This window comes from Theobroma umbraticum, unplaced genomic scaffold (assembly GCF_002168275.2).
Source record: "Theobroma umbraticum cultivar Fairchild unplaced genomic scaffold, ASM216827v3 scaffold_56.0, whole genome shotgun sequence".
NCBI classification, from domain to species: domain Eukaryota; kingdom Viridiplantae; phylum Streptophyta; class Magnoliopsida; order Malvales; family Malvaceae; genus Theobroma; species Theobroma umbraticum.
Window position 1 is genome coordinate 6,632,717 of NW_018397256.1, and position 12,764 is coordinate 6,645,480.

General features: G+C 32.4%; 1 protein-coding gene across 1 annotated transcript; it reads left to right on the top strand.

The window, feature by feature from the left end:
* The first annotated feature begins 1,556 nt into the window (after positions 1 to 1,556).
* On the top strand, positions 1,557 to 3,914 carry LOC110410897 (putative indole-3-pyruvate monooxygenase YUCCA4). Its single transcript, XM_021420829.2, has 4 exons — positions 1,557 to 2,503; positions 2,642 to 2,890; positions 2,991 to 3,113; positions 3,571 to 3,914. Exons 1-4 carry the CDS (start codon positions 1,859 to 1,861, stop codon positions 3,793 to 3,795), a joined length of 1,242 nt encoding a protein of 413 aa, XP_021276504.1. The 5' UTR covers positions 1,557 to 1,858; the 3' UTR covers positions 3,796 to 3,914.
* Positions 3,915 to 12,764: the final 8,850 nt, after the last annotated feature.

The window sequence follows — 12,764 nt, forward strand, 5'->3', positions numbered from 1 at the left end:
AAAATACATCAGCTTTTTATAAAATAGTCATTTCTCTCAATCAACTTCTCTATTCCCTCACTCTCTTTGCATATCGTCCTTTTCCAGCATAAAATCACAATCTTTTTTTTTTTTTTTCATCTCTCTTTACAAAGATTATTAAAAAAAATTAAAAATAAAATAATAAAATTTAAGTTTTTTTTATTCTTATAAAATTTAAGAGAAAAAAAAACTCAAAATTTAAAGTTATATGCAAGTATTATTTAAACGTATTTTTTTCACCAAAAAATCTAATACTATTATTATTGTACAAATTTGAAATTATTCTATTATTTGTAAATTTTTTTGACTTTTAATATATGAAATCATATATAAATTCGAAATAGATTCGTTTTCACTTTGATTTGTTAAGTAATTGAATGTAACATGAATACTCATTATGGTAATTTTAATCAAAATTAAAACTTATATAATTTATTTTATCAAACAACTTATCAAATAGTTTTATCTTAATTTTAAAAGTTATTATTTTCATAATAATTTTATAATAGTTTTTAAACTAAAAAAAATTAAACCGCTCTCAGAGTCTTTCTTAACTTTTTACTTTTTTACATTTGAATATTTAATTTATTAATTGATGTATGATTTTTCTATAAAAAAGGATAAAATTTGAATTCCCTTTCTCAAATATAAAAAAAAATCCTCTCTCCACACACACATATAAATATATATATATATATATACAGAAATTTAAAATAAATTTGGGATAAGTGGCAGTCAAATTACATAATATAAAGTTGAAAATAACTTTTTACCTACATTAAAGTTCCTAAAAAAATGAAAGATAACATGGAGAAATATAATGTTGAAAATGATTTAATTCATGTGTATGGGCAAGTATTGTTGTTTGCTGGGTTTTCTTAACGTCGTCGACCAATTTGAGTTCTATAAACCTGAACCATATATGATACTGATACTCTTAAACAAAGTGAAAAAAGAAAAAAAATAGTTAAGTAAAAGTTTGTTTTTTGTAACTATTATTTATTTATTTATTTATTTATTCAGGAAAGAAAATCTTATTGAAGATAAACAAGGAGCAAAGCAACACTAAATGGATAAATAGATAAAAATTGAACGTTATGGCATATGAGCCCTAATAGGCTAATAGGGTGAGAAATGGCACGAAGTGTGGTTTATGTATTCCTCAAATTTTAAACTTAAAACAATTAAAAGGCCGTTCATAAATGTATTTATATCTTCTCTTTGCTCATTTGCTTACTTGCATCGCAACCCCAAGAACTCTGCAGAGAGAAGCTGAGAAGAAAGAACCTTGAGAAACAGAACAAATCCTTTTCCTTAACCTTCACGCCTCCATTAACGCCTTCCTCTCCCTCTCTCTCTCTCTCTCTCTCTCTTTCTCTTACTGGTAAAATTAATTGCAGTTTTTTTAACTTCTCTCATTTTCTCTTTCCATCTCTCACTTCTCATAAAAACCTATTACTATCTCTCTTTTTTTTCACTCTCTGTCTCTCACTCTCTTCTCGGCATTAAAAACCCTCAGTTATATCACCCTACGTCTTGTTTTTCTCTTCCCATTGACTCCTGCTTTTCCCCCCTCTCTCTCCTGAGCGCTTTTACTCTCTCTTTAAAATCCCACCTCATCCACATGAGATTTCTCTCAAGAAGCAAAAGGGCAGTGAGAAAACAGGGGAAAGAAAACAGAGCTTTACAGAGTGAAAAGAACAGGGGAAGTAAAAAGAAACTACTGAGGTTTTTCTCTGTTTCTTTTTAAGCTTTCTTTCACTATCCTTTCTTCTTTCCTTTTCCTTTTCGTTCCGTCTTCTTTCCATTATCACTCTTTTTCTTGGGATTGTCCTACATGGGTTCTTGTAAAGATCAAGAAGACCATCATCAGTTTCAAGCAAACTGCGTTTGGGTTCATGGGCCTATCATTGTAGGTGCAGGACCATCTGGTCTAGCAACATCTGCTTGCCTTACTCAGCAAGGCGTCCCTTCTCTTATTCTTGAGAAAAGCGACTGCATAGCTTCCTTGTGGCAACATCGAACCTATGATCGTCTCAAACTCCATCTTCCCAAACAGTTTTGCGAATTACCACTCCTTGGTTTCCCTAAGAATTTCCCAAAGTACCCAACCAAGCACCAGTTTATCTCTTACATGGAGTCCTATGCTTCACATTTCTCAATCCAACCTAGGTTCAGGCAAGCTGTGCAAAGCGCAGACTTCGATCATGTTTTGGGGTTTTGGAGGGTTAAAACTCAAGACTGTGAGTACATTTCAAGGTGGCTTATTGTCGCCACTGGTGAAAATGCTGAGCCTGTAATTCCCGACATTTCGGGGATTGACAAGTTCAACGGTCCTGTTGTTCATACCAGTTTGTACAAGTCTGGTTCTGAGTTTAGAAACCAAAGGGTTTTGGTAATTGGATGTGGTAATTCTGGCATGGAAGTTAGCTTGGACCTCTGTCGATACAATGCGATCCCGCATATGGTTGTTAGAAACACGGTGAGTTCATTTAATGTTGCATCCGCACCTTAACTTGTCTTTTGACTTTTTAATCAAAATCATTGTTGAAAATATCTTAATATGTACTTCGCATCGTTTTCATTGTTGCTCATACTCCTATCTGTTTGAATACTACAGGTGCACGTCTTGCCTAGGGAGATGTTTGGTTTCTCAACATTTGGTATAGCCATGGCACTTCTCAGATGGTTCCCTTTGAGGCTAGTAGATAAATTCCTGTTGCTGGTAGCCAACTTCACCCTGGGCAACACAGACCAAATAGGTCTTCGGCGGCCAAAAACCGGTCCTATTGAGCTCAAGAATGTCACTGGAAAAACTCCGGTGCTCGACGTTGGTGCACTATCACAGATAAAATCTGGTAAAATTAAGGTAAACACCAACCAACCAAGTAGACCCTCATGTTCAATCACATTTTCCCATTATCTTGAGGCGTTTTAGTTAATGTTGTTGGAGTTTTTTTTTCTTTCAGGTGGTGGAAGGTGTGAAAGAGATAACAAGAAATGGAGCAAAGTTTATGGATGGACAAGAAAAGGAGATTGATTCAATAATCCTGGCAACTGGGTACAAAAGCAATGTGCCTACTTGGCTCAAGGTAAACAAAGAGCTGTTGCATTTTCTTTAGTTTTTAGTTCTATCTTATTGTGAATCACACATCACTTTCTGCCTTGGACTCATGCATTGAGGCCACAAGTCTACAAATCCCTTCTTTTCTCCATGCAGAAAAGCACAAAATCAGTTAGCCTCATTTTTGGGGGCTATTCCACTTTTTTTTTCCCTTTTTTTTTTTTCTAATTTCAAATAAAACCCAGTTTTCTTTTATTGGGGTTTAGGGGGAAAAATTGAAATTCTGTGTGGGGTTTATGATGTGTTACTATCATGAAATATTGTGTTCTTTTAGGATTCATTTGCCTAGAAAATCCCTAGAAATTTCCTGAATTGCCGTTTTTTTTTTCTGCTCTTTTTCCGTCAATTCAAATACCAATTGATTAGCTAATGCTGTTTTTACTAGTAGTAACTCTCCCCTTTTTGTGCCCTTATTGGAAATATAGGGATGTGATTTTTTCACCAAAGATGGCATGCCGAAAACGCCGTTTCCCAACGGATGGAAAGGAGAGAAGGGATTGTACACAGTTGGGTTTACAAGAAGAGGGCTGCTAGGAACGGCTTCTGACGCCGTTAAGATTGCTGGAGACATTGCTGAACAATGGAGGACAATCAAAGACTGTAACAACAACGGTTGTAATTCTCATGTTATCCTGCTCAAGGAAACCTGATCACTCTGAAATCAAAAACCAAAGAAAAAAAAAAGGTAGCTTTCGATTAGATGGGGAATTTACTGAGGATGACTTTTTTCTTTTGTGGGTTTTTTAGCCCCTCTTTTAAATCTTGTAAATGCACCAATTTTGTATGTGGGGGGTTTGCATCCATCCTTTACCTCTTAAGAGTTGTTATGATAATGTAAGTTTGTCAACTTTGTACAAAATAATTTCATAAATAGAATGTACTTTACTTTGAAAATTTTTTGAATAAATTGTCTTTGAATCGTATCATAGTGCTCTGACTTGGGTACCCTATCCCCCATGTACTGATGCAGAGATCGAAAAAGGAAAAAGCGTTGTACCCCTTCCCATGGAAAGGCCCATCAAACATTTACTCGAGGGCCCTAGGACAAACTTGTTTAATTAAATGAATATCAATTAATTTTATTTCGATTACTCAAAATCTCTATAAAAAAAAAAAGGGTTCGAAAATGGGATTACAGAATTATCTTTGGACACATTGTTTGGAAGGGACATCAAAGTCGTGACATGTGCTTCCCTTGATAAAAAGTCACGGTACGACAGGTTCCAAGCCAAGAAACACTCGAAAGCCCATTTGTTATGTGTATTCTATTCTATATGTGAGTATTAATAACAAAGTCCACATACAATGTCCTTTGCAAGGAAAGAAAGGGAAAAAGCCTTTTTTGTTTGTATTGTCTTCTATTCTAACAAAGTATTAAATAACATGCATGTCCAAAAGCATGCGAAGAAAGTTAAAGGCGCCAAAAGTTTCTCTCTCTAAAGGAACCTACAAATACCTTATTAATAACATCAAGGATCGACCGACTTTATTGCTATGGCTTTAAGCCTTTAACAACATTAGGGTTTAGATAGTGCCCTTCATTATTAGGAGTTATTGAGATTGATTGTTTTGAGCATAGGGTTTTCTTCTATTTTTTGGCCTTTCTGACTAGGGTCGTCAAAAGGTTGCATCAAAGCAACTTTTTCAAACGGCTTCTTGCCAAAGCATAAATAGCTTTCATTGATATAGTTTAGATGGGTGGTTGAGATATAATTTAATTGAAGTGTACCTCGTGGTACAATTCCAATTTCCATATCTAAATCTTTTCCTTCCCTAATATCGAAAAATCCGAGACAAGATATATCTTTCACTTCTCACTAACATATTTGTACTTTTCATTTAACTCCTCATGCATTATTTTGACATAAATATATTATTTCTATTACATTATAAATAAAAAAAAATTGAATTCTCACCTTCTCTTCAACTTTAGAATAGACTTCTCTCCGTCATTCTCTCAAATTCATTATTAAAGGTTGGTTGAGAAATTGGAACCTATGGTGTTGTTAATTACATTTGTAGTCTATTGAATTGTTAAAAAATAAATTTAAATAATTTAAATTATGAAAAGTTATCCTACACACAAATCCTAAAGCTCTTAAGCTTCATATGTAAATTTAAAAAGAACGAATGTATCCACTTAATAAGGAAAATCCTTGAATTGAAGTAGTTACTTGAATAGAGTTTTGTCAATTGTAGAATTTTAAAAATTTTACTGTGAATATGTAAAATAATAAAAAATGTGAATTAATATTGAGCAAAATAAAGACAGAATAGCGGCCTATGTTTCCTTGTGCTACCATGTGGCTGACGTCTAGCCGTTGGTTGTTAATTGAAATCGCAGTTTGAGAGCTTTTTAGAGTAAAACAAGTCCTGATAGCTCTTTCGATCTTTTGCTAAAAGTGGATATACTACTGAATAAAATAGCATACGGATTCCTTTCCCTTTTGCAAGGTTTACCTTCAATATTTACTCATCAAAGGCAGTTTTTGTCACTATAAGAAGCGTTAATTCAGTTGGATCGGACACCCTTTTGTCATCCCTAGTTAACCCACAAATCTTTTGACTTTTCTCACCCCCAGGGTTGACCCCTTCAATCCATTCGATGCTCCTATTCTACTTTTACTTGTGCATTTAATTAACTATCTAATCACGTTTGTAATTTAATTTCAAAGATATTATAAGATTTTTAGGCATTTAGTGCTTCATGCCTGGACCTCCTTTTGTGTGATGACAAAGATATATGGTCACCCGAGACAGTTGGTAATGATTCGAATCTTGTTAAAAACAAAGTCATGACCAAACATAGTATAAAATAAGAATCTTGATGTATAATTAGGTACAATATGAAAGGAAATATGTTGAGTATTCCTTGCATATATATATAGAGAGGGAGAGTGAAAATTTGAGGTCTTTTACAAAATACACAAACCGAAGTGAGTTGCAATGACAAGGGGCAATGCACACGCAATTGGGTTTTCAAAAGCTTAACTATACTGTGGCACACCTGAGCAGACAGTATCCACACCGCCAGGTACGGTACATAACACAAAACTTTGTGTCCACATCTCTACATGAAGTTAATACCATCCATTCCATGCCAAGTCTCAAGCTTTCTCTCTTCTCTCTTTGTTAAATATTTATATACAGATATATGCAATCTCTCCATCTTTCTCTTTCCCCTTCACGCTGATAATTGAGACAATGATGGGGCTCTGACGCCTCCCTCTCTTCCATTGACGATATTGTACGAAGCTTTCAGAAACGGATTGACAGCTCTGCGTCTCTACCATCATCTTAATTTCTCACCTCTACAGCTCCACATCACAATCCCTTTGCTGATTGCTGATGCAAACGAGCTCTTTTCTCTCTGCCGCCATAAGACAATAGGGAGAGAGATGGAGAGACAGATTAGTACTGAAGGAAAAACTATTGGGTGGGAAAGGAAAAGTCCAATGGGAGAGTTAAAAAACAAAAGGTGGCCTTTTTGGAGCATTGAATTCGGAAAATCCCTATCACACGCTTCCAATGCACGCGTTACGGTATTCAGACAACTTACGTCACTCTTTTCTCACTGACCAATTTGCAGTGAGGAGGCAGATTGCATGGTTTAATGATCAAACAAGCACCTCTCTCTCTCTCTCTCTCGATAGATTCATTTCATATCCCTCTATTGCATGCTCCCCAGCTGATGTCACCCTTCTTACGCTCACTCTCTTTCTTTGTTACTCGCCCCGAGCTACACCGGTTTATGGTCTTCATGCTTGACGTGGCTCTCCATGGAAGCGTTTTCCACAGGCGGGGTTTTGAAGATCACAAGTCGGGTTCAAATCAATGGGGTTGCGCGTGCATGCACGCGTTGGCTGTGGAGGCTGGGGCTCAGTGGAACTCAATGTTCGATGCAGGGGCGCATCTGTGCAAGCATAGGTTGGCATGACATGGCATGCAAACGTACTGATCAAAGACTGATGGTTGTGCATGCATGCCAAATTGCCAATGACATGCGCCCCCTACTACCCATGCAACCTAATGAAAAACAAATTTTTTAACTGATGAATGAATTTTGTATTCATATGTTCTCATTCATGCAGAGGACAAAATTCATTTACTGTTGGAAAATTCTTGGATTTAGTAGTTTTCTTGGTCTTTCTTTGGGTCGTGATGAGATGACGATAATACAAGAGAAAGGGGGGTCCCCTAAAGAAGAGAATTTTCTCTCCCCCCCATGGAGTCCTTTCGAAATTTTTCTGCTTCTTTGATCTTGGGCCCACTTGATCCCAGTGGCATGTTGCTTTTGCAGCAGCTGACATGAGAGGAGAAGTGCTATAGGAAGAGAGAGACCTTACAATGCCCACACTTCTTGACCTCTTTCCTGCCTTAATGTTTCAATTTCATTTATCTGTCTTCGATTTGTTCTTTTCTTTTTCTTATTGCACTACTACACATAACATATGTATACATATATCATATATGTACAAGTTGACAGGTGGGTTTGATACTCGTGGAACATGTTTTAGCTTAGAATGGTATTCCCAGCTTCACATTTGCTAACATACATTCAGCTCCCTGTGTATCTCAATAATATCAGTCTACTACTACTTTTATCATTGAAAATGATAATATGTTAGTAATTTGATTAATTATCGTAAATTTTAACACTTCCTTGCTTGCTGCAACTGGTGTTTGCTCTTCTTTGCACATATACTAAGCAATGGTCTATGAATTTCCTACTTTAATATTGTCATTATTTAACCCATCTGCTTGTCCTTTGACTTTGGCATACCATGTTACAACAATAATGAGTCCTGGGATGACAACGGTCTCAAGAGTCAAGAGGTAAACCTTGGCAATTGCCATGGTGCTTCACCTTGCACTCGGCTTAAAAACATCAACCACAAAAAATTGCAAATCCCAGGCATTGAAAGCCCAAGCAACCGGGCTGGATTTTTACTCCAAAGCGATGCAACCCTTGATGCTTCTTGAGAGAATCGTGCCATCCTTTAAACCCAGAAACAATTATTTGGGCCAACAAAACTCCGATCCAATCAGGATCAAAGCCTTTATCCACCCTGAAAAATCTTCCCCTCGACAGGCAGCCTAGGCTTTTTGTTGTTATTATCCCTTGGCATGACGTTTGCTCCACACTTGGGCTTACCTTAGCAATGGAATGGTTTTTCAGGGGTCTCACCTTAGCCAAGCAAATTATTCTCCTAACAGCTTTTATTTTGATTAGACGTTTGGAATATGATCATATAATAATTATTTCAATTTTCCATCGTCTCCTTGGTCTTATGCTAAAGACTTTAATATTTCTTTTGTTGCTCACACTTGACCCATTGAGTTAAAGTTTTTGCGTATATTAACACTAATTGAATGAGGATCAAAGAAATACAGGGCCAACTTAGTAAATAAAATTGCATGGAGCTCACTGGTGCACAATTGAAACTTTTATACGAAGAAAGAAAGCACCTGGTATTGACCCGACCTGTTCTTTGGTCAAAGGGTCCTCAACTAACACATAATAAATTAGATTATTGAGTAAGCAGTTCCTGGAACTGAGTTGACTCACCTTAATCGAATTTCATAGGCTTCTTCCTTACGAAACTAAATTTTAAGAATAATACACCTACCCAAAAGAGAAAGTTCTAGGAAATTATAAGCACCGCTATTTTTAATGCTTGACTCTTCCTTTACAACGTCACCGAGGAGTGATAATTACATATATGTTTTCAAGGTGTTTGCTTAATTTGTACATTAATTATTGAAATTCCACCGATCAAAAGAAAAATACTGAGATTTCGTGGGTTAAAATGGATTTTTTATTTATTCCTTTACTTCATCAATCAAAATTTACGTAATTCACTTTAATTTTAGTATATTACTATTTGAATGTAAGGATATCATCCCTAAATTCAAAAGAACTAAATGGAAATCTAAAATTGTGGTTTCCCTAAGAATTTTCTAATTCCATCTTCATGGATCTTGATGATTATATGTTAAATTATTAGAATATAAAATGAAATCCTAAATTATTAAGAGCCATTGTTATTGTTAGTAGAAAATTGCTTAGAATTTCACTGTATATTAATTGTGTCATGCAAATCCAATAAATATTATGATTGTGGAAAGTATTTAAATTTGAAGTAAAGTTGCTAAATCAAGATATGTATGTATGATATATCAGAATTTTATTTTTAAATACTGATTATCGTGTATGATAATTAAGATAAAACTGATAAATGGTAGATTTTCACAAAACCTTTTATAGTGATTAGATTGTCATAGTTTAAGATAATTGTAAATGAAATGCTATCTTTTAATTATTATGTTGTTGTGTTTTTTATATTTTCAAATTTTTAATTTTTGTTATATATATATATTGTTTTCATCTTCGAGTTTTTATATATTCAACTATTTCAAGTAATTCAAAGTTCGAATAAAATTGTTATAAATACTCCATAATATGAAAACAAAAATTATGTTTCATTTCATCTTATTAAATTGTCTATAATTCTATCAATTTTTGGATGGATGATTAGAGGTTTGATGGAATTTTTTAACATTTTGAAAAGAGAGTAAATAATAAATGTAAAGTTTTTTGGTCAGGGATAAAAATAAAACATTTATAAAATGTCACATACTATCAATGAATTTTATTCAAAATTTTGATGTGGTGTTTTATAATGTAAGGGTGTAAATGAATTTTGTAAACAAACTTTATGGAGTTTAAAGTCATTTATTGTTAAACCGGTGGCATAATATATATATATATATAATCATTTTACACTTTTATTAATAATATTACACAAAAATATTAGTTATATTTCATATTTGCTTCTTGGTTTTTGAAGAAATGTTAAGGAGTGCATGTATCATGATATCTACCATATCTTTTAGCCATAATAATTTATGAATGGTGAAAATATCCCTTAGTCATGCCCGCAATAAAGATGTCAATATGCTAAGTTTTGTTATCTATCCTCCCATGGGCCTGGAGACTTGTTTTTTGTTTTTTTTTTTCAATTTTTTCATTTAAAAAAAGATTTTCATTAATTATTTGTTTATACATCCTTTATTACTATTCACAAATGTTAAGATAATTATGCAAACTATTTAGTTAATGTTATCATACAATATTATTATCTAGTTAGATTACAATAACTCTAGAAAGTAATAAAGCATATCTCAATCCATACATATAACTCTAACTAGATAATAGAATTGTATGATAACTCTAACTACTGTTATTGTAATCTAATTGGATAATAGTATTGTATAATAACTCTAAATAAATAATTTATATATTTGTTTTAATTCACAATATATATGATCTATGAGTCCTACATATATCATTTGCTATACATATTATCCATAAGTCCGACCTATATTAAAATGTAGCTGATAAAAAAAGTAATAGAGAAGATCTCAATCCTACACTCACAAGAAGGGTATCACCTTTGTTATTACTAGTATATTTCTTTGCATGGTACTTAAATAGATAAAAATTACTATGTTTTTTCTTTTGTGAGTTTGATTGTAAAATTTGAAATATTTCCATTGAATTTTTTCATGCATTCTTGCATAGTCTGCTATACTTCTTCACATTTTTCACAGTAGCGACATTTGTTTCCTAGTTAGAGGTGCCGATGGATTGAATATCAGCCTCGATTGACACTTCTAAAACTTAAACTTAAGCCTTGATTTGGCTAGTCTATTTAAATTATATTTATTATTTAAATATATTTACATTTTAAAATCAATAATAAATAAAAATAATTATTTTTAATACGATAATAACGTAAGAACTAGGCTGAACTCGAGTTTAAAAATTCTTACCTAAACTCGATTTGTCCACCTAAACTTGTAGATCTAAATGCATAGCTCGATTTTTGGATATTTTTATTCTTGACGTTACAATATGTTAATATGGTTACATTTGAATTTTGAAATGAAAAATTTAAATGTAAAAACTTTTTGTGAAAAAAAGTTTATATTCATATAAAGAGATTGTAAAATGATTCAAAATTTGAAGAACATAAAAAACATTGTTTACATCACAAAAGTTTAATTTAACTCGTAAAAAGAAGTTTCATTTCAAAACTTTATAGTCTAGAAACTCAGTATTGTTAATCCAACTTAAAATTATATAATCAGATAGAAGCATTCCTTAATCAAAACACTAAAATTTAAGAACGTTTTTACAATTTTGTTTTTGGAAATATGTATCAACAGAGAATTTAAGCTTAACTATATGCAAAACAAATTGGATATTACTGTTTTTACAGTCATTTTACTTGGATATTATTATTATTATTATTATTATTATTATTATTATTAGAAGTAGCAAAGTCATGACGAAGGGATTAGGGTTTTGCTGATGAGTGCCTAAGGCACTCTAACTTATAGTAATATTTTTATACTAAATGCAGTAATTAACAATTAATGTGATGAATTACAATATATTGAAAAAAAATAATGAGTTTCAAAAATCTCAAATATTTTATTAAATTATAATAAATAATATTATGTTATTTTATTATTTATTCATTTAGTATTCTAAAACTATTTTTGTTAACTAAATATTAAAATAATATCCGAATAACAATTTCATTTTATGAATCGAATTAAATAATATTTTTTCTATTTTATCATTACTTTATTCTATTCATCCAATAATAATAATAATTATTATTATTTCATTCTCTTTCTATCTCATTTCCTAAAACAAATTTGCAGTTTTGCCAATTAATAACTAAGGAACTCTTTTAAGAATTGTTATGATGTTTCTTATAGTAATATTTTTATATTAAACGTAGTAATTAATAGTTAATGTGACAAATTCTAATCTACTGGGAGAAGATATTATTAAATACAATAACTGCAAAAGTATAATTTTTAAGGATTTTTAATATACTATTTATATTGATATTCTTGTAGGGAATGCAAACCTTGATGCTCAATGTGATGAATTACACAATAATAGAAAAAAATTATTATCGAACACGGTAATTTTTTAAGAGTGCCCTTAAAGCATTTATTAACAAAATTCAAGATAATAACGTGTTATTGGTTATATTTGAACTTTAAAGTTTAATATATCCAAGGTTTTAAAGAACAGTTTATGTAGAACTTTTTAGACAAATCTTATAAAAGAAAGAACCATTTCTTAATATAGGTTAGGCTACCCACCAAAATAGAGTCGGGCAAAAATATGGGCACAGTTCGAAGTGAAATTGAAACAAAAGGGGACGCGAAGCATAAAAATGAAACAAATTTGGGGCTTGTTCAAAAATATTAAAGAAGTGAACCCCCAGAATGGAAAAGGTTAAAGAATTGTATTTGCTAATGAATTTACTAAAAGTTCCCAACCAACCTCACTTATCCCACAGCTTTCGCGGAAAAGTTGTCTTAATTTGCAGGAAATGTTAAGGTTATTATGGTCATTTTGAGATAAAGTAGTCCCTTGAAATCAGTCTCATTTTGCAAATTAAACAAGTTGAAAGGGCTTTTTGGGTAAATTCAACTAACAAAGCCATTATGATATCTGCAACAGCAACCCAAATCCACCCAAAGCTACAGAAAAAAAAGAAAATAAATTCACTGCAAAAAATAAAAAAAT